This window comes from Epinephelus moara, chromosome 14 (assembly GCF_006386435.1).
Source record: "Epinephelus moara isolate mb chromosome 14, YSFRI_EMoa_1.0, whole genome shotgun sequence".
Classification (NCBI taxonomy): domain Eukaryota; kingdom Metazoa; phylum Chordata; class Actinopteri; order Perciformes; family Serranidae; genus Epinephelus; species Epinephelus moara.
In genome coordinates, this window is record NC_065519.1 from 21,334,115 (window position 1) to 21,356,005 (window position 21,891).

Genomic DNA, 21,891 nt, shown 5'->3' on the forward strand with positions numbered 1-21,891 from the left:
TTCAGGAGGAGTGAATGTCACTTTAATCCTGGAACAAGAACTAATACATTAACTCAGTCGTTCCCAAGAACCTTTTCTTGAGTACCCCTTGTTCTGAATAGCTAAAATCTCTCACTGCTCCAACTGATTCCTGATTTTAATGGTCAGATTGCTGTTGAGCAGCTTCGGGAGGTCATAACGAGTTGATCATTTGAATCAGCTGTGTTGGAGCAGTGAGGTCTAAAACATACAGGACACAGGGTGCTCCAGGAGAGGTTTGGGAATCTCTGTAATACAGATCTGGTGTGTAGGATTTAGGGGGATATATTGGCAGAAATGGCATAAGTATGTTATCTTTAGTGTGTAATCACCTGAAAACAAGAATCGCTGTGTTTTTGCTACCTTAGAATGAGCCATTTATATCTACATAGGGAAGGGATCCTCATCTACAAAGATTGCCAGGTTGCACCGTCATGTTTCTATGGTAGCCCCGAATGGACAACCAAACCCTGCCTCTACATAGGTCCATTTGCATTTTCGCGTTAGGCACCGTAGATAGCAGCCCCTCCACAACAAGAGCCTCGTAAAAATGCTGATTTTTTTAATGTCTACTGGGTCTGTTTGTTTTGGGGAGGAGGAGACCTCTGTGGATAATTCAGCTCCTGGTAAAAAACCTCTTCAACAAGATGTCACTTAATCCCCCTAAATCTTACACACTGTTGCTTTAAAATAAAGAATGTTCTATGGTAACATGAAAAAAGAGTACTCATTGTAAGAATGTGGTGAGTGAAAATAATGCAAATGATAAAAACCCAACTACCAACATTTTATACTCTTTTGCAAGTGCATTTTAAATAGAAAAAAAGCCTAACAGATCCAAAGGAAATGAAAACAATAAAGGAATTTTCTTGGAAATCATCCAGCACAAGAAGTCAAGCTTTGCATGACATCCAACACTTTTGAGGAGGCATCAACATATATCCATGCTGAACAGTCATTGGTTCCAGAAAACATAACAACTATAAACAAACTTAACGATTTTAATGCTGTGATGTGGTCTATTCATCAACATTGTGTGTTGCAGCGTGATTTTGGTTTTCAGGACTGAACAGAGGGTTGTAGGGGGAAAACATTTCAAAAAGAGATTTAAACAAACAAAAACCAGCAACAGCATACTCTTCAAAGTAAATGCACGGTGACACATTTTTTGATGTTTTGTTTCAGTCTTTGGATTTTAAATCATACAAATTACGAGGTTAAGTAGATGTTGCCCTTCATTCTCACTGTTTTACTGTTTATTCCATAGGTTGTCTATAAGCAAACGGCTTCCATAGCTGTGAACCATGAAAACCTCAGTACAAATTAAATAATATTTGTACAACTAATGTGTACAACATCGCTCTCAGGATCATGGGAATACAGGATAAGTCAAATCTGTGCGATTAAAAAAAAGAATTTGAGGGTAAAACTGTTTGTGAAGGTACGTCAAAGGGAGAATCATCATTTTAACAATGTTTTCTTTATATTGAATTCCCTATATAGATCATGACAAATACTGATGAGGAGAAACAACAGATGAAGTCACATCCTACGTAGGCAGGTTGGACATATCAGATTTTTTTTGGTATTAAGTGCTCATACTGTACTGGAAAAATGAACTATGTATTTATCTATCAGCTGCAGTTTCATAGTGTCTTTGTTCCCCTTTACATGTCAACTTACTCTGGACAAGATATGAAAAATATGCATCAGTCAAAAGCATCTTAGCTTCAGCAAATAGCTCTATAGAATGATTTTGTTCAGTCCAACCAAAATGGACAAAACACTCTTAAATTAACTGTTTGTGAGCTGTGTATCTTACATTTCATTACGCCTACACTTAAAGGTAATAACAAAGCCACAACATCACAAATATGCTGTTGTCTAAATACTTTGGGAGTTCACTCCTAGACGTCTGCAAGAAAAATGAGCGATGAGGTCGAGAATAAATGACCTACACATGTTAGTGCTGCTGGCTAAAAGATATTTCAGTACAAGAAATTATTTCAAAACTACACTGGTGTTCTGGTGGGGCGAGTGTGAGAGCCACCTTATGTCCTACAAATTCAAATTCAATGTAAAGGTACTGGGCTCTGTCATTATCTATTAAACTTGTATCTGTAGTCTTAACATTGGTCTCCTATGGCTTTCACAGAACACCCATCTCTGCATGTATTCACCTCCAAACAAGTAAACACACCTTTTGTATGCTGAGGATTCCTTTCTATCTCTTCCAGAGAAAAAAAAATGAGAATAAAAAAAACAGTATACAATAGAAATAGAAGGCGCCATGGTAAAAAGGCAATTGCAAACTTGGATTAACTGCATCATGAGTTCTGTGGTCACCCTTTTCCCAGCGTCAGTGTCTCACTGAGTTAGATTGGACTAACTGCTGCCTTTTCTTTGTCGTTGTTCTCTTCTCTATAGCCTGTCAGCGAACTAACCAGGGGAAACGTGTCAGCCTTCTGACGGTCCTTATGTTCGCATGTGCAAAAGGTTAGAGGAAGGAGCAAAGCTACCCCTGTGTGGGGTTGCCAATCCAGGCAGCTGGTAAACAACATAGGCAAACCTCGCACATCTTCACTGGCCGGGCTTTTGTTGTTGGTCCTCTTCAGCGCCAGTGTTTACTGAGCCTAGAGGATGGGAGAGGGCTTAGGTTAGTAATATATCACATCTTTTCTTGGATAGGCTTTTTGATAAAACTCATTATATAATCTGCACTGGATTTATGTTTAAATCAGATGTACTTACCTAAGCCACCTGTTGATTTTGTGTCAGGTTGTTGAGGAATGTTCGGCTGAGCTTGTTGCTGCTGCCTAAGAAGTCAGCAGAGAGAGTTTGTAACAAAATCCACAGATTCATTTACACTCATAGGGGGTGGACGCAACATCATGAATACTTCAGTCGGCTATAAACATAAATTAAATACAACAACGAACATTGCGGCTTCAAAAATACGGACCTTATTTGTAGTGTTTACAGATTAAATGATCCCTGCCTTGTTGTGGGCACGTTCCCTTTACTTCTTAGAGCATCCCTTACAGGCTGTTACTCTTTAACCGGGTTAATTCACTCCTGTATGAGGCGCTCTAAGAAGTGAAACAAATGTGCCCGCAACAAAGCAGGGATCATTTCATTGATCAACGCTACACCTGGCATTCTATTGGTTGGGGAATTCTAACAGGGTTATTGCACAAAAACATCTGAGAGCAGATGTTTCAAAGGCTCAGAGAAGCAGCCTGAGTGCAAGGAGATGTGCTGAGGCTGGAGCGCTGAAAATCTGCAAGCAACAACATATCTGAGTGCAATCATACAGTTTGAGCAGAAGCAGAAGCAGAGCCAATCCAAGTCCAAGCAGGGGCTGTTTGAGTGCAAGACAGAGAGCATTACAAAATCTGAAAGTGAAATCAATGAGTCATTCTGTCAAAATGAAAAACCACGCTTTCAAATAATAAAATTGACAAAGCAGTGCTTACTGCAGGACTAATGAATTCAAATAAGTGTTGTCAATATTGTGTCGACCCCCTGTACAATAGTCACCAGGCATGAGTTAAACCTACCGATCAAAATAGGCTTGTCTCCTCTTCCGCAGTTCCTCGGCTGTAAGCGCCTCATTCTGGCCTTCTTTTTGTCCTCCTGCAGTGCTCCCTCCTGCCTGGCTCCCTGATTTCACATTTCCCATTTCAGACTCTGAAGACTTGTTGCTCATCACTGCTCCTGTAGTATTAGAAAAACAAGGACCAAATTTTCAGTATTGGCATTTGTAAAATACAGAACAAAACAATGTTGTCAGGGTGAACCTGGAACACAACTTTAAAAATGAGACTCAAAACTAACTGACTCATATGGTGATCAATGAGTAAAGCCTAATTTATACTGCAGTATACAAAGAACTGTAAGTTGATGAAATCAACTGCCCAATCGGACAAAGAAACCAAATATTTTAAAACCTTTGGAAACACTTCCTTTACCTTGCATGCTAAGCTGTATGGCCCTGCGTAGATCAGCTTCTTCATCCTCCACATCTATGTCCTGTCTGCTGAGGGCCAGAGCTCTCTTCAGCTCATCATCTTCATCCACAACCTCATCCTCCACACCAAAGGCCATCTCTGCCTGGTTCAGAGCTGCTGACCTGCTGCTCACAGTAGAAGAATGAATCGGTTACCACAAGTGAGTAAAAAGCTTCCTTTAAGCAACTTCAAACATAAACTATTATTTGTACTATCTGCACATACAGCACATACCCTGCACTTGTCTGAGATTCATCCTCTCCAATAAGCCTTGGTCGCTGCTGCTGCTGCACCCTCATGATCCCAAGAATCTGCTCTGCTTCACACTCAGGCAGGTTGCCTCGGATCACAAATATGGAATAACCTGCACAAATTCAACTTTTAGAATCGTGTCTGCATTGCAACAACTAGACATTGAATAAATAACAGTAACGTTCACAATACCTTCTTGTTGTAACTGTGCAAGGAAAAGGGCTAGATAGGTGTCTGATATCAACTCTGGTCCAGTCAACAGTGAATTCAGGTTAAACCACTGAAATAAAAACAAAACAAAACAAACAGTGTGTTTTTTTAGTAAATCAAACTGCATTATTATTGTTTATGAAGACAAGTGCCTCATACCTGTTGTCCAAGTTTGCGTATAGTAAACCAGTGCTCCTTGTAGTTGCAAATGAAGGCTTTCTCATTTCTGAAACATGAAATTAGGGATAGCTGTCACCATCAACTTAAACTGTAATGAAGTAATGTGATCACAGATTAAGTCCTGAAAAAATACAGTCTTAAAAACTTTACATTGGATTAATCATCAGGCTCTGGTACTCCCGGCTGTTGAAGAGGATTAGCTCCAAGCACCACACTCTCAGTGCATTGCTAATTACCTTTAGGAATTAGACGACAGACAAGAGAATTAACATTACTTACTTATGATGGTTATACTGTTATTAAATAACAATAAAAAGTGAATCTCTTACTTGTATTGAAAAGAACCCGCTGTCATCCATGTTCCCAGATGGTTGCTAGAAACATTTTCACACAACATAAAGTTAGAAACACTTTATGAAGAGTAAGTTTAATTAAGTTGCTGCACTAGCTTTCACTTTTATGTCTCCTCACCTGTAAGAAGGTCCTATACTCCTCACTGGCCATACCCCCCTCGGCCATCCTCATCCTCTCCTCTTCATCGAGCTGCTGAGCAATGGAGGACAGATCCACAGGAGTGAAATACTCACCCTGCAGGAGGTTGTTGAGACAATGTTGGGCGCAGAGAGAGCCCTCTTGCTGCAAGTAAAGGATTAGTTATTGATACCACACCGGTGCAAATTACACTTCTAACATGGCAGCACGATGAAATAGTTTTCTTTACAACTTAGTTAGCTTTATGAACATGAAATTGGCTGAGGTTGACACTAAAATTGTACAGTCATACACGGTATCAGTCATACACCAGTAGAGCTACATACTGCTAGCTTACGTAAACAACAAACACAACTACTCTTAATACTCCTTTATATGATCATATAGCTATGCTACGCTAGTTCTGAAAGTTGCAAGCAAAAATAATATGTTTTCGGTTGTTAGGAAGCTTTCTGCGTTGTTATTCCTACCTGAAAAGAAACTTTTCATAATCTCTGACTAGCAGGTACAATTAGCATCTTAGCTGCCTGGACAACAATACTGCCAAACACCACCACAAATCTCTCGACACCGGCCAGATAGCGCCGGTAAACAAACCACCGCGAGAAGGTCCGAGGTTTTCCGAATAAACACGACCAATTACTTAGGGCTTACTGTATTTTGGTAAACGTTTAAACTTACTTTCTCATGAAATATGGAATCCATGTTCAGCTTTCTGTCAAACATTCAACTCTGACCTCTAGCCCCGCTGCATTCATCAGCACGGAAAGGAGGGACGATCGCGACCAGCGCCCTCTGGTGGCGTGGCCCCTACACTGCACCATCTCCATTCAAATCTCCATTGACGAATCTGTTAATTTAAACCAGCGAGATTAATGAAATAACTGCCTGTGTGCCACACACACACAGCAATGAAACTAACGCTATTTTTCATTAACACACCCATTTGTTGGTTATATTGCTGTCTGTAATATAAAACATGTGACAAAATATTTTTTACATATTTTAGATGGACTTAAAGCGTAACCTAATAATCGTCCAAAAAACGAATGAGGATCTGATGGACTGCCTCTCGAGGGCGAGTCTATTTTTTTGTTTACACAATGTTTTTACCAGACACATCACTAACAGAAAATGGGTGCTTGTGTAAACGCGTTCCGTAATTTGATCTATAAAATAAGGCTTAACTAGATGCGAATATTTCTGACCACTCTAATTATGGATCAATAACGTCGCAAAAGGTATCGATTACTAATGGAACAGTCTCCTAGCGACACCTCTTCCTTTACGGCAAATGGAACATGGCGGAGGGAGAGAAATCCTTAGACGGACTGGAGCTCAGCCAGGTACGATTATAAAACAATTCATATAGCTGTCAGTGGTTACTTATAGTCCAGGACTAGACGATAAAGCATAATGCGTCAGTTCCTATGTAAACAACAGCTCGACGGTGCCGTTAAAGGGCATCTACTTACCAGGTTAGCATGGTTAGCTGCTATGCTAGCTACCTAGTGGTAAATGGTTAAAATGTCCCTGCAGTATTTACCGCGCAGTAACAGTGAGTGTATGTGTATGGTTTTGGAGGCAGTACTTGGCAAAGTATATGTCACAGTAGGGGGAAATGTGTCAGGGTTGTCTGCAGTGTTTAAATGTCCATCTTTGGTTTAATCTCAACCCTGCTGTATTTTAGTGAGCGCTTTGTCCGTAGCGCTTCTAGCACGACTTTACCATGAGTTAATACATTTAGAGCACCATTGTCTGGACTGTTTTCAGACCTGAAGCTCTTGAAACGTTTTGTCAGTCATAAACTATTGTCCACACAGGCCTGTTTGGATATAATGTTATCACATTAGATATTTGCATTGTGACATAAATTGACTCGATGGAGTCCAACAAACAAAACAGAAATGACAGACATTGCTGTAGCTGCAGAGCCAGCACTATAAAATATGAAAATGATTTGTTATCTAATGCACAATGTGCAGTATGCAAATACAGCGATTAACTGCCAGTATGGATGCTGGTAAATATACACACCATTATTATTTTAATCCAGCTGTTTCAACCTGATGTTAGCTAATTTAGGGATGTTTTTTGCATCCGATCCCATACAAGTCCTTAATTTTGAAACCGAGTCCGATCCGATACTTTGCAAAGCAGTAAGAAAGAAAAAAAAGAATGCATCCAAGTTGTCCCATAAGGTTTGTTTTTTATTTAAATAGTAACCCAAATCCTTATTGGTGGTTCAGCAGCACAAAATGTAAACAAATTCAACATCTTCTTCTTGTCTTCAACAAACAAAATAGGCCTATATCTTTTGTAGCGGTCTGACATATGAAACAAATATTTTTCTTTTACTCAGTCAAACCCCACAAAGAAACCATAAAACCCATAAAACAGGTCCCTTAACACCAAAATTAAATTGTTTAACTGGTTTCTGTAGAACAAAAGAATTATACTATACTATACAAAAATACAAATACAACTGTAATCAGTTTCAAGAAAGTATATATTTTTTTCACCAAAGAAAAGAAATGTTTCTTCCCGTTCAGTCAGTTCAATCCAGTTCAAACGAAAAACTCCACTCCGGGATTTCCAAATAACATATCACAGTTCAATTCAGTTCGATCCACACAGTTCGCTAAACAAAAGAAAACCCCACCCCAGGTTTTCCCACAAACAAGGAGGTAAAGAAAATCCACTGTTTGCTTGCTCTGACTCAGTTCAGTTTCAAAACAATAAATCAACCCGGCCTGAAGGTTCCAAATAAGGAATAATGAAACGGAAATTAACCCCCGGCTTTTGCCAACTCAAGGGACTGTGGGTGAATGCCGTAACGCTCCGGCGTTGTTTCGGGCGTGGAGGCTCCGTAGCATCCCTTGATATCCGTGGCGGAATCTATTTATTTATTGTATGACTGTAATCTGCATGTTGATGTGAGACGCCGGTACTTTTTTTCATATGCCCAAGATGAATTTCTCTTGAGAGACAATAAAGATCAATCTTCTTAATCTCTGAGGTGAGGCCGGTGGCCGGATGGATGATATTCCAGAGGAAAGCGCAGCTATTTCGCAGATTTTGAGTGGTGTAAAATGCCGTGGTAGGCCGAATACGCAGAGGACTTCTCGCTCATTTCTCACTCTCCGGCGACTCTCGTCATACTGCCAAGAGTGGCATAATATAGGGGCCAGTCTACCTGGGCTCAGGTGATCGAGCCATCCCACTGGCGATAGCACCGGTGGGTGTGTCTGGAGGTAGGCCTACCTCAGTGTCTGGAGGTGAGCAAGCCATCCGCTGTCTTATAATAAATATATATTTATAAAATATAGTACAGGATCGCCACACTTTATACATTGGAAGCGGAGGGGGCAGTGAACAATATAGATGGAAAACCTGGCCATTTTTGTTGTTTTGATTCCTCCGATCTTTTTTACCGATTCCGATTTTGTAAAAATAACGTGATCGGTGCCAATACCCGATCTGATCCTCGGATCGGGTATCGTGTGAGTACTGGGATGTTTATATCATGTAAAACTACCCATTTCACACCATCCTCTCTCAGTCAGTCCATGTATCATTCACACATCATAATTTAGGCCTGAATTACTTTCCAGTCACTCATTGGATATTTTATGAATGGTGACCAAAGTATCACTCTTTGACTTGTGGTCTACAGTACTCATATAAGTGCAGTTCAAACAGTAAAAGTTTATCTGTGTGTACCTGGTGCTTTTCATGGAGCTGCCAGCCAGCACAGGAAGTGGCAAAGTGAAATAAGATTGAGTAGTCCAGCAGACATCAGAAGGAAGCAGTGTGACTCATTTCTTACTAGTAATGAGTTACTCATGTTACAACATAGATTGGTCGTTTTTACTATTTCTTACTTGAGCTTTTTCACTTTGATGCCAGGCTCGTTGTGGTGCACATGTACCTACTTAAGATTTCTAAAGGCAAAGCAATGTGAAAGCTCTGTGTAGTGGTAGCATCAGCAGTCAATACAGAATCACATATTTCTGCTTAAGAAGTTCACATCTTCATAATTTTAATAAAATGCCCTTAAACCAAGATTTGAAGTTAGTAAACACGATGCATTGCTAAAGTTCCTCACTATGAAACTGGTGGCATATAAATGTGGTTATGAGTCACGAGGTGGAGACACATGTGCGTCATTCACTTCTCCGTTGCCTTGCAGGAATGGCTGGAGGCTGCAGACAGCAGGGCGGAGCTGTTCCGCTACCTGAAGGAGCAGGTGCCCCAGATCTTCTGCCTGAAGAAGGAGTTCAGCCCTCAGGAAGAAGAGGAGCTCGTGCAGAGCCGACTCCTCCACCCTCTGGAGTGCTTCCTCTTTGGAGAGGATCCTCAGGAGGGTCTGGAGAAGCTCAAGCAGGGCAGCAGCTCCTCCCAGCTCTGTGGACGTGTCTTCAAAGAGGGAGAAACCGTCTACTCCTGCAGGTCGGACTAATGCCACTGATCTTCTGTAGTAAATAAATTATAACAGCAACAATAACACTTATGTTATGATTAATTGCAAGGTATTTACTTGCTCTTGTACTAAATTTAAGCACTGGATGATTCATGTTGTTGCTGACAGGCATTATATTAAGGTATCAAAGTATTTGCAGCACCAGTAGGATCTGGGATTACTGGATGAGGTGCAGAGCCGCAGAGGTCAAAGGCAGCAATATACGTACATGGAGGCTATTTGTCACCACTAAGTACTACTACACTTCTTAAAAAAATTAAGGGAACACTTAATTGTCATAGTATAACACCAAGTCAGCTCTTTTTCAGAGATATCAATCTGTCCATTTTTATATCAGCCCCTGATTTCAATTTTTTGTTTGATTTCTGTCGTGACTTTGAATCCAGCCCTCAGTGGACTGATTATTTTGGTTTCCACTGACCGTTTGTTTGTCATTTCGTTCTCAACAAATTATACAGCGTACATCAGCAAAGATTTTCACCTTGAATAATTCATTCATTGAAATCCGATGTGTGATTTAAGTGTTCCCTTGAGTTTTCTGAGCAGTGCAGAAGAAATAGTTTGGCCTCAGTAAACTTTAGTTCTGCAGTGGTCTAAACACACAACAACCCCACAGTATTCAGGCTAAGTGTTAAAAATGAATAGTTAATGAGAAGACTCTCAGGTTTCAGTATGTGGCAGTCCGTGAGTGGAATCTGAATGATGTTAAAAAATACGGTAACACTCACATAGATGTGTACATCTGCTTGTCTGTCACCACTAAATGTGCCATGTAAGTTTATGTCAACATGAGTTGTATTTAACAAATTACTGCCACATCCTTGCATAATTAGGTATGATGATGAGCAGATAATGCTGAATAACTTGCCAGCAGCTGGTCATTTTAACATAATGATGAGTAACTTAAAAATAACCCAAGGAATACAAATAATGGGTCTCAGTTTGTAATGTACGTGTGCATGTTACCGTAAAGAAACTCCAGTGTCTTATTGAAAACAAGTGCATGTAACATATGAGACGAAAGTGTGTGTGCTATTGTCTGAAACAAATCCCGTGACACTCTAATCAGAGTGAAATTCAGCCAATGACAGTGAATCATTATCAATACAACCAAAGTTCCTGTGCTCATCACGTTTACACTGTAGATGCTAAAGCACTGGTAATGAAGTTCTGTTAATGCAGGACTAGTCTCGCATAGCCAGAACATTCTTCACACTTTGTTTTAGCACTGTGCCAGCTCTGGAGAAAGATCGCTCTGGGTTGTTTTGTATTTCTTTAAATGAGTCACAGTCATCTTAGGCGGCACTAAGCCTGAGAGCGACACAGCAACGTTACCCTTGCACAATACTGTCAGGATTGAACTTGTAACAGTTGCATGTGTGCAGGTGAGCCCTGGCATGAAACTGACTAAAACCTTTCACAAGAGAAGACCACGTAAAACATTAAAGAACGCATACGGGCTATGTGATGCAATTTTTACTGACAAGAAAAGACAAACAAGATGTGATCAGTGACCTAGAGATGATGATGTTAAAACCGCAGATGTATATGGCTCCTGCAGAACATTATTAAAGCAATATCACAGACGCTCATGTGAAAGGGAACATATCGGTACATTTGTCAGGTCAATGTCATTGGCGCGAAAGAGGAAAGATATCCCCCGTAGCAAGAAGGATTTTAAAACTGGTGACACACTGATAGCAGAAAGGAGGAGAATTCCTTCTGAAAAAAGCTTACACACACAGTCTACATCCCTGTGAGTCATACTAATGCAGGAGAAGCTGTCATCCAGTTCAGTTTGTACAGTAACTACAGTGGCATGTCTTCAGCCTCAAATACCACACTTGTCTTGTCATTTGCTTCATGTATTAACAAATCCTCTTCAACCTATTGCAGGGATTGTGCGATTGATCCCACTTGTGTCCTGTGCATGGACTGTTTCCAGGATAGCGTGCACAAAAGCCATCGTTACAAGGTTGGTGTCCTTATAAATGTCTAATTCCTGTCAGTCACCACTCTCTGTGGTTCACTCTTGTGCACAGTGTGCTATAATGTCAATTTGATAACCCCACTGTTTCCCCCCTAAACTTTACAAAAAAACACAACATATTCCTTGACTTAAATTTGACCTCTCATGTTGGAACCCTGCTGTTGCATAATAATGTATTCCCACAGCTAAAACAGCTGAACAACTTAATTGCTGTTGCGTGTAGCCATTACTCTCCCTTAGTGATATACTGTCCCTTTTTTCCCCAGATGCACGCGTCATCAGGCGGGGGCTTCTGTGATTGTGGGGACGTAGAAGCCTGGAAGATTGGCCCCTGTTGCTCCAAACACGACCCAGGGGCAGCCACAGCCATGGTAACGGTGAGTTATATAATGGAGCGGAAAGAGGGACGTGGGAGGGGTGTACTTGTCCCATTCTGTGTCAGTGAACCCCAGAATGCTTATTTTCCCATCTTAGTCCTGGATGCTGCTCTCTTGGCTGCGGACTTGGCTCCGGAAACGAGAGAGAAAGGCACTTTGTTGACCTGCACCGACAGAGAAAATTTATAACTAGGTTAAGAGATTGGGAGGGTGAATGAGTGCTGAAAAGCTGGTGGAAAGCAGTTGTCGGCAGTGAGACTGGTTAAGAGCAGCCTTTCAACAATTGCCTAAATCCTGCTGGAGTGTACAGAGATGTATTCAGTTTGCAGGTGCTTGTACCAAAGTGCTGCTAGGACGCATTTTCATGATTGCACTGTTCAGCAGTTGTTTGTTTGTCAGGCCTTTCTTTGCTGATCACGGTGTTTTGGCTTTCCTCTGATAAGATCCTGTTTAGAGGCTTTGAGCAGACGTACAGCTCGACGGCTGTGCGCCTGTTTCCGTAAACAGCAGGTGCTCCTATTAGCAGAGACATCACTGGCACAGGTCTGGCAGGCTGCTTTGTGTTTTCTATGCCAGACCTGAACCTGTGCTTAACACGCAGTGACACATCACATGACCATGAACACGTCTCCGCACTGAACATGGAGACCCATCGTGCTGTTTCAGACCTCTTTTTGTTTGGATTGTCGTAGATTCCAGTGCTTGTTCTCACACAGTGGTGTGACGTAGAGGCTGGTGTAAATACAGAGACGCTGTATGTTTGCTTTTGTGTTAAATGTCAGACATTTGTATGAAATACTTGGCTGCTATGTGAAATGTTTGCTCTCAGGGGATTTGATATTAACTCCAGAGGACCAGCTGCCTGTGTAGCTCTTATTAAGCAAAATATTTAGACTTGTTGTTAGACTTGGTTGCTTGTCATATTGTAGAGTCACTGCTTGTGACACAGGAAGTGGGGAATTACTGACGGTTATTACAGGTTTTTCCATATCAGACTAGCTTTAGTTGAATACATGTGTGTATCTTTTATAACCTTTCCTTGTAGCAACATATTTAATAAATCAATCCAGGTTTAGATTTAGCTTTTTCCTGAGCGATTTTCTTGTTTTATGGATATGAAGCATTAGTAGAGGGTGCCTGAGGCCTGAGAGTTTCATTACTAATGACTGCTGCACTGTAATTGTTGTGCACATGATAAGAATAAGAACTTGAAGATGAAATTGAACTTGACATTACCAGCAAATGATAGTTAGTCGTCACAAAAGAAATGCTTTTAGAAATGATGTTGTTGACTGGCCGATTAAATGTTGCTACCATATATATACAGCACCAGAAATACTTGTGGGTTAAGCTTACTTTGCTCTGAAATATCATGTCTTTCACATTTTGCTTTATAAAAAACAAGGATCTGTGTAGCTACTAATGTTAATAATGCCAGATTAAAAACAAAATTGAAACAACAAAAACACATCGGTCTGTTCACCCTGCCTCGAAAGCCTCTAGAAAGTAGGACAAAGATGACATCTTGTAAATGAGAAGTTGCCGTGTTTTTTAGGGTGATGTACAGTGTTCATAATGCACCGTATGTAGTGCCACATATTTCAGCTTCACTTAAAATATTGTGTTTTGAGTGTTTTCTTACTTTAAATCTAGTTGACTAGTCAGAGTTTTAACTTCTGTGTAAACATCAGGCATATTAGTTGTTGGGAACATACCTACTCTGAAGCTAAAGACAATGTTTCTGGTAAGGTAATTTTGGAGCAAGAGACCTCCTGGGACTCTAAGTGTTATGCTCAAAAATGTGAGTCCTGTGTAATCCCGTGTCTCATTTTCTGCAGGATGAGTGTGTGTTGGAGCCCGAGCTATACGCACGCGCCGAGAAGCTGTTCCGGATCTTGCTGCACTACTTCACAGATTTCTTGGTGTGGGAGGAGAACTTTGAACTGTCAGCTGAACTCCAGCCCCAGTACGGCCTTGTCTCATCACATGCAAATGCACTAATCCATATGCAAAGCACTCAACTTAACTTTGACAGTGTATTTCTCCATCCATTCAGGACAAAAGACAATGCATACTACTGTGTACTGTACAATGATGAGCACCACTCCTACGACCACGTCATCTACACCCTGCAGCGTTCCGTTAACTGCGATCAGGCCGAAGCACAGACACACACAGCACTTATTGACAAGGAGGTACTTTATTTGGTTTGATTTGCATATGACTGTTCCTTTACAATAATGCCATGTCAGTGGGAAGCTGATATGAGTCAGCTTCCATAATCTGCAGATTATGACATACTGCAATTATTGTTAACTGTTGCACAGGGTCGGCGGGCAGTAAAGAGAGGAACCCTTCGTTCCTGCCAGCAAGCAAAGGATCTCATCAGGGTAAACACCAGCCACTGACTCTGCACCAGTTTAGTCTTAGTCTTGTTGCAGTTTCTAATGCCACATTTCCCGTGCATGATTCGGCTCTGCTCAACGCAACTCACTTTTGGTATCAGGTCCTTTTCTCAATTTTGTTTTCCACTGTAAATAGTACACCCTCAGTGTAGGCGGGAGTCTCAGCTCATTGCCAAAGCAACGCTGTGTGAAACTGCCATGACTTCATCTTCAACGTGACACTTGCTGGATCCTTTAATTGGCATCCAAACAGGAATGTGGTTACTTAGTATGGTGTAGTTTGCAGGCTTCTATTTTTTTCAAATCTGGGTCAAATAAGTAAGTAGACATGTGGTTGCCATTGATGGTAGCTTGGCTATTTAAAAGATGAGTTTGTGCAGGATGCCCCATGTCAACTAGCTTGGAACCTCAATGAAGGTGGTACAAAAAAAACTACCAGTTACTATCCACAACTTTTACTAATGAAAAAAGAGCAGGTTGAGTTCAGTGGAGCCATGTCCTGGAAATTTTACCTAAGTGAGCTTCAACTCTTTCATTGTTGTGTTGCAGTCCAACTCCGACCATATTTCCCAGATGCCACTGCGGGTGGAGATCCTTCACGCATCAGTAATGGCTCATCAAACTTTTGTTCTACGTCTCGGAACCTGGTTTCAAAAGATCATCGGTTACTCAGGTTGCTGTCGTCACAGTCGCCGTACTTGCACCACACAAACTTAACAGATTTATTTATTGGTTGCGCACCTTTGACGTCCTCAGTTGTCCGCACATGTCATCTGACTGGGAACTTCTGTGTGTCTTGTGCAGTGGGCTTCAGGCAGGCTTTCTGTCAGGTGGTACTAGAGCCCAACGCAGACAGCGACAGGCCTTGCCTCATCAGCAGACTCATGCTGCACGATGGCACGATGTACAAAGGCAAGTAGATCTGAGCTTGATTTTCACTACAAGCTTAATCTCAACTCGATTCTATATGACACTAACATGAAGGGTTTTTTTCTTATTTCCTGAAGGAGCTCGCAAGATAGTACATGAACTGATTTTCTGTAGCATGCTCATGGAGACGGAGTTCAAGAGGCTTTTTGCAATTGAGTTTACAAAGGTAAGAAAGGAGACAATATTTTACATGTTTTTGTAGTTTTTTCCCCCAGTTGCTTCAATTATCACATCACCACATCTTTGTCTTTTAAGCACTATAAGCAGCTGCAAAAGGACTTCATAGTTGATGACCATGAGAGGAGTATATCCATCACTGCTCTGTCTGTTCAGATATTCACTGTACCCACGTTGGTAAGTGTTGTTTGTTGTTAGGGCATTAACGTAGATACTGTGTCATAGAAGGGTAAATGATATACATCTTTAATATTTGGACTTCTTGTTCTTCTTCTTCTTCCATTCCTGTTCGTGTTCTAGGCCAGACAGCTTATCGAAGAGGGCAATGTCATAAAAGTGATAGTTGGCACAGTCATGGAATTACTGCGTGAACACCTGGACGACAACAATCGCTTCTGCTTCCACGGCTACAACTCTGACAAGTTTGCACGCATCCAGGTCATCTTCCACGACCTCAGGTAATTAAATGAGCAACAGCTTTAAAAAACTCTCCGTTCCTAACATTTTGTGGTCTTTATCTAAAGTGTAACTTCTGTCTCAGGTATATTCTGATCAGTAAACCCTCAATATGGACCGAAGAGCTGCGGAGAGAGTTCATGGAGGGATTTAAAGTCTTTCTAGGGCTTCTCCAATGCATGCAGGTAATAATTATCTCAACCTTGAGCCACCCTTTGATGGTGTGTAAGAGCAGGGCTATTACATCAGGTTACATTAACTTGACACACCCAATTTAATTTTATTTAATAAGTCCTGGTCTTTTTTCATTGCCTTATTAGGGTATGGAGGAGGTGAAGCGCCAGTTTGGGCAACACATTGCGGTAGAGCCAGAGTGGGAGGCTGGCTTTTCTCTGCAGATCCAGCTTCGCCACATTCTGGCTATGTTTCAGGACTGGTGTTCCTCTGATGTGAGTTGTCATGCAGTTGTCCCAGAAATAGAGGAAGAATAACCTCTCTTACTGTCTGTTCACTGAGAACAGGCAGCAATAAAGAAGAGTAGGAGTGAATTGCTGTGTTTAATCTTTGCTCGTTTGACCCCTCCAGGACGAGATCTTGCTGCTTGCATTGAAAGAGTGCCACAAAGTCCTGATGCAGTGCAGTAACCAGCCCTTCAACAGGGAGCCCACTGACTACTACATGTGCAAGCACATCCTCCATGTTCGTCCGTACAAAGTGTCTCAGGAACCTGTCAGCATACATCTGCCCATCTCCAGGCTACTGGCTGGTAGGAGAACTAATACTTGGGACACTGTGATTTATTTTCTATTACTGTGAACTTAGTGTGTTCTACATTGTGGTTTCTAGGTTTGTATGTACTTCTGTGCAGAGCAGGGGCCATTGAACGTCTGGATAATCCTGTAAGTTACAGAAAATAACAACATACAGTGTGTGTGCTGTGTTATTTTCAGTGAATGAACAGTCTAAACTTCCACTGCTGGCATCAGAGAGTTATGGTTTCTTTCCATTTGTTGCAGGAGAGCTTCGACCACACTCAGCTGGCAGAGCATCCTCTGCGCTGTGTGGTGTTGGCTGCTCAGGTCTCTGCTGAAATGTGGCGGAGAAACGGGCTCTCATTGGTCAGCCAGGTATGCTACATTCTTTGGCTGCTTAAGGCATTGCTTTAACTCAGTGTGCTCTCTGTTATTATGTCTTCAAGGAATAAATAACAAGTAAATTAATTTTTGTTTCACATGATCAGGTCTACTACTATCAGGATGTAAAATGCAGGGACGAGATGTACGATAAGGACATTCTCATGCTTCAGGTTTGTGGAAATCAGACAGTGATTATGTTAACATGCACAAAATATTCCAGTTTTGCCCTTATTCCAAAAAAAAGACATTATTCTTGCTAAGCTGTTTGCAAAGCTAATAACAATTAATAATCCAGTAATATTCCCGTTTACATGCAGCCATGCGTACTCCGTTTAACGTGCCCTAACATGCTGTTATCAAGTGAAATGGCTGGAGCTGTTTTCTTGTGGGCATGCATCTCTTCCCCGGCTTTGCACACTGTTGGCTAGTTGGTTTGACCATAAACAGGAATGAGGCGTGTAACCGCAGTATTTACCCAAGTTGAGACGCATATTCTGAATGCACTGTATACATGTCCACAGAATGCTCCTAAAACCAGAAAGATACCTGCATATCCCACATGTCTTCACTGGAAAATGCACCACACCTAATTTGTAATATCAAAATGGAATATGCTCTTTACACGACCTGTATCAAATTTGGAATACTGGCATATTTTAAAAAATGCTGTAATATTACTGTGCATGTTAACGTAGTCATTGAGAATGTCTTCAGAATTTTTCTCACGCTCTTGCTGTATACACAATGTGGTAATGTGTGACCCTACCCACAAACTGTTTACAGATAGCTGCTTCTAAAATGGATCCCAACCACTTCCTCATGCTAATCTTGTTGAGATTTGAGCTCTTTGAGTACTTTAATGGCAGTTGTTCAAGCAAAGACCAGGTAAGTGACACCTCCAACAATCGTTCAGGAAAAAAGTTGTCATGCCACCAAATGCTCTGCTCAGTGATGAAATGCGACATAATTTGCAGGACGAACTGATACAGTGGAACCGCTTGACAGAAGAGATGCTCTACCTCCTCATCGTCATCACTGGTACAGTGTGACATATTACTGAGTAAACTTGGGAAGTTTGTTGTTTGGATATGAGCTGTCCTATAGTGTCTGACCACTGGTGTGTTTGCAGGTGAGCGCTATGTCCCCGGTATCAGTCAGGTGACCAAAGAGGATGTGACAATGAGGGAGGTTATCCACCTGCTGTGCATCGAGCCCATGGCTCATAGTAGCCTCGTCAAGGGTTTGCCGGAGAATGTAAGCTGCACGTGTTGTTTAAATTATAGAGTTAATGTCTTGAATTTAATGAGGGAACAGTGGTTTAAAAACAAGTTTGAAATGTTTCCTTTTTTTTCTAGGAGAGCCACGAAACAGGCCTGGAGACTGTAATTGCCAAAGTTGCCACCTTCAAGTAAGATTAAAGAACTGTGAAAGAGTTCATGATTTATTTCACTTGTCATTTCAGAGTGGGTTTAATCTGTCTGCTGTGCCTTTGTTTTTAGAAAACCAGGAGTTTCAGGGCATGGATTGTATGGTGTAAAAAAAGAGCGTCTGGTAGAATTCAACCCTTTCTTCTACCATTATTCAAGATCACAGCATAGCAAGGTAATGCAAAGTCTATATGCCAGTTTTACATTAAATTGACCCAACTTTTGTTAAATATTCCTCTTTTTATTCTCATCTTTTACTGTTTGCAGGCAGAAGAGTCTCAGAAGAAGAGAAGGGCTCAGGAGGGCAACGATAAAGGTGACCAATGTCTTTGCTCTGCACAGGCCTCCGTGTGACTCCAAGATGTGACAATCTGTACTTCAGAAGCTAATGCTAATAAATCAACTTGTGTGTTCATTTGCAGCTCTGCGTCCTCCAATACCTCCACCCTTCTGCCCAAATTTCTCCAGCATAGTGCGTCTGCTCTGCTGTGACATTATCATCCACGTCCTGAGACGTGTCCTGCAGAGAGCTGCAGAGGACCGCTCGACTCATTGGACAGAAGCCATGATCCAGAGGGTACGCACTATCTGTTTTTTCTTTTACAGGGTCTGCCTTGCTTTGCCTTTGCCCTTTATCACTCAAATCATTTGGAGTAATAATATGCATGCGCTTACCACACAGGCCCTGCACTTGATAGGTCAGGCATTGCTTGAAGAGAAAACACAGCTTGAGGATAGCAGTGTGGAGGAAGTGACCTTTGATTTCAGCCTCAAGGCCCGCAGTGAGTGACAGCTAATTGTTTTGTGTGATTTTATCACTCATACTTCTCAAAGCTGCAAACTGGTTAATTTTGTGACATATATGTCTCTTCTGTTCTTCTAGGAATAGGTTCCGAACATGGCAAGTCAGTGTTCCTCTTGTTATCCAAGATTAAGGCTGTTCCTTCCCTCGAAGCCCAGAAAGACATGGTCAAATGGGTTCTACAGGTAGGCTGCTCAATTAGCCGATTTACATTATGCATTTGAATCACATAATAGTAGGGCTGTACTGAATGTCTTTTTTTACATTCAATGCTTCTATTGAGGTTTTGGATTGAAGATTCAAATGTCTGTCATAACATTTTATGACATTGTAACCCTAAAAATCAAACAAACAAAATCCTTCATTTGAATAAAGTGTTTAGTCACATTAAATGAGTTAGTGTTTTTATAATTGAATCAACTTCCTTCTGTGAATAGATGTGATTTATCTTGTTGTTAGATTGCTGCTGTATTGCCCTGTTAATACACGTGCGTGCCTCTCTTTGTGTTTGGCAAGCAGCAGAACAATCAGTTTTTTGTTAGGCTAAACACCAATAAATGGTATAATACTAATGAAATTATTGTAGCCTAATCTTTATCTGCAACTGTGCAAAAATATTGGGTTTAAACAGAATGATTAGACATGCAAACAAACAAAGAAAAATCTGCGTAGAAATCGAGTGCTGATTTAGAAATTGAATGTCAACGTAATGAATGAAACTTGGATGTTTCAGACTTTTTGGTACAGCCCTACAAAACAGTTTCTATCATTTTTGCAGACTGATGCATCCAGACTTATTTTCCAATGACCCTCACCAATTTAAATGAATGTTTTTCTTGCCAGATGTTTGAGATTGTCAAGTGCCTTAGAGAGAACTCCAGTCCAACAGCCTCCATGAGCGTGGATACAACCAGGCCAGAGGAGGTAAAAGAACAACAAATGATGAATTTAAAAATGTTATTTACTGAAACAATTGACTTAACTAGCTTGCGCTATTTTGAGGTTCTACACTGCCACACTGAGTGTGGGCAGCTGGGTTTTTAAAAAGGTTTCTTGGCAGTGTCCACTAGAAGATTTGGCGGTTGAATGAGTGCAGATGAAATAACAGCTTATACTATAGCCCAGTCTTTGCATGACAGAAGCGCTCCAGGTTAGAACATCCATGTGACAACTCACCTTTCATTTGGTTTCCCAATAGGATCTGAGGTTAAAGTGCAAAATACAATATAGCTGTCAGTCATTAAATTTCAAGAAATAACAAAGACTTAATTGCTTTCTGTATCTTCTCAGTGTTTAGAAGTTTTACCGTCTGACTTGTAATCATTCCAGAGTGCTCAGGACAAAGAGAAAGCTGAACGCAAAAGAAAGGCAGAGGCAGCCAAACTCCACCGGCAGAAGATCATGGCCCAGATGTCGGCAATGCAGAAAAACTTCATTGAGTCAAACAAGATGCTGTACGAGAACGTGCCAGAAAGCGGCTCACAGGGAGAGGCTGTTACATCCGCACAGAGGTGAGGATGACCATTTTTAGCTGGCTTGAGATCAACATCGAAACCGAATGGCTAATTCTAGTTTTGGTTATGTTTATTCCTCTAGCTGTGCCATGGAACACAAGGAGCTGTGTGTAGCCATCGGGCCGCACCGAGGATCCTCCCCGGCCGAGAGGGAGGTGCTCACCTGCATTCTTTGCCAGGAAGAGCAGAAAGTTGTGGCCCAGGCTCCAGCCATGGTGCTAACTGCGTGTGTCCAGAGGTCCACAGTGCTGACACAGTGCAGAGGAAAGATACCGACCATTAAAGCAGATGGTCAGTCTCCATTCACTCATCATTTAATTGTTAACAACTGTAATTTGTTGTGGGGGAAAATCAGACTCACTGGACACATTGGACTCACATGTGCACCGTCTTTATCCCTTAAAGGAACAGGAGCATCATATCCTCTCTTCATGCCTCCTGAACTGGCAGTTGGGACCCACACTGGCAGCTGTGGACATGTCATGCATGCCACATGTTGGCAGAAGTGAGTTATTACAAAAACAAATTTGCTAATTATTATTCTTTCAGTGCCACTCTTGTGTGTGTGTGTGTGTGTGTGTGTGTGTGTGTGTGTGTGTGTGTGTGGTCCAGTGTAAAGCACAATTGACAGTTCTTTTACCATTTACATGTTAATCTCTGTACTTTTCAGATATTTTGAGGCTGTTCAGAATATGACCAGGAACCGGCTCCACGCTGAGCTGATCATCGACCTGGAGAATGGGGAGTACTTGTGTCCCCTGTGCAAGTCTCTGTGCAACACCGTCGTCCCCCTCATCCCATTTGAACCACTAACGTTTAACTAGTAAGTCTAGTCCGCCTTATTCTGGCAAATCTGCAATGGAATGCTGGTTGTACAAATTTATAGAAGTTATTTGAATATTTCTGTCCTGTGTGCAGTGAAAACGCAGAGATAATTGGACAGCATTTGACCCTGCCTCGCTGGGTTCAGATCATCTCTGCCAGGATTAAAGGACTCAAGTCAATCACTCAGGATAACGGTAAGAAGACATA

The 21,891-nt window shown here is 41.4% G+C and overlaps 2 protein-coding genes across 3 annotated transcripts in view; one reads left to right on the forward strand and one right to left on the reverse strand.

The window, feature by feature from the left end:
• On the reverse strand, window positions 1-7,320 carry atxn3 (ataxin 3). 2 transcript variants are annotated; one of them, XM_050062567.1, is made up of 12 exons: window positions 6,638-7,320; window positions 5,844-6,012; window positions 5,142-5,306; window positions 5,000-5,044; window positions 4,821-4,906; window positions 4,650-4,716; window positions 4,473-4,560; window positions 4,263-4,392; window positions 3,990-4,153; window positions 3,579-3,735; window positions 2,770-2,834; window positions 1-2,651 (listed from the first exon to the last, which is right to left on the reverse strand). In XM_050062567.1, exons 2-12 carry the CDS (start codon window positions 5,886-5,888, stop codon window positions 2,599-2,601), a joined length of 1,065 nt encoding a protein of 354 aa, XP_049918524.1. In that variant the 5' UTR covers window positions 5,889-6,012; window positions 6,638-7,320; the 3' UTR covers window positions 1-2,598. The 2 variants fall into 2 exon arrangements, with proteins under 2 accessions (XP_049918524.1, XP_049918525.1); XM_050062568.1 differs by lacking the exon at window positions 5,844-6,012 and having other exon boundaries at window positions 6,638-7,318.
• The window catches only part of ubr1 (ubiquitin protein ligase E3 component n-recognin 1), a 24,221-nt gene continuing 8,607 nt past the window's right edge, over window positions 6,278-21,891 (forward strand). The window contains exons 1-33 of the mRNA XM_050062560.1: window positions 6,278-6,508; window positions 9,355-9,614; window positions 11,542-11,620; window positions 11,902-12,012; window positions 13,851-13,978; window positions 14,069-14,207; window positions 14,340-14,402; window positions 14,967-15,090; window positions 15,222-15,329; window positions 15,425-15,513; window positions 15,603-15,701; window positions 15,825-15,982; window positions 16,066-16,165; window positions 16,301-16,429; window positions 16,566-16,746; window positions 16,827-16,879; window positions 16,997-17,107; window positions 17,221-17,286; window positions 17,900-18,001; window positions 18,091-18,154; window positions 18,246-18,370; window positions 18,472-18,524; window positions 18,616-18,718; window positions 18,811-18,859; window positions 18,966-19,120; window positions 19,226-19,325; window positions 19,427-19,530; window positions 20,189-20,269; window positions 20,675-20,856; window positions 20,942-21,150; window positions 21,265-21,364; window positions 21,530-21,682; window positions 21,778-21,878. Of these exons, the coding sequence (XP_049918517.1) occupies window positions 6,464-6,508; window positions 9,355-9,614; window positions 11,542-11,620; window positions 11,902-12,012; window positions 13,851-13,978; window positions 14,069-14,207; window positions 14,340-14,402; window positions 14,967-15,090; window positions 15,222-15,329; window positions 15,425-15,513; window positions 15,603-15,701; window positions 15,825-15,982; window positions 16,066-16,165; window positions 16,301-16,429; window positions 16,566-16,746; window positions 16,827-16,879; window positions 16,997-17,107; window positions 17,221-17,286; window positions 17,900-18,001; window positions 18,091-18,154; window positions 18,246-18,370; window positions 18,472-18,524; window positions 18,616-18,718; window positions 18,811-18,859; window positions 18,966-19,120; window positions 19,226-19,325; window positions 19,427-19,530; window positions 20,189-20,269; window positions 20,675-20,856; window positions 20,942-21,150; window positions 21,265-21,364; window positions 21,530-21,682; window positions 21,778-21,878 (3,724 nt within the window). The 5' untranslated portion in view covers window positions 6,278-6,463. The remainder of the gene's footprint in view (window positions 6,509-9,354; window positions 9,615-11,541; window positions 11,621-11,901; window positions 12,013-13,850; window positions 13,979-14,068; window positions 14,208-14,339; window positions 14,403-14,966; window positions 15,091-15,221; window positions 15,330-15,424; window positions 15,514-15,602; window positions 15,702-15,824; window positions 15,983-16,065; window positions 16,166-16,300; window positions 16,430-16,565; window positions 16,747-16,826; window positions 16,880-16,996; window positions 17,108-17,220; window positions 17,287-17,899; window positions 18,002-18,090; window positions 18,155-18,245; window positions 18,371-18,471; window positions 18,525-18,615; window positions 18,719-18,810; window positions 18,860-18,965; window positions 19,121-19,225; window positions 19,326-19,426; window positions 19,531-20,188; window positions 20,270-20,674; window positions 20,857-20,941; window positions 21,151-21,264; window positions 21,365-21,529; window positions 21,683-21,777; window positions 21,879-21,891) is intronic.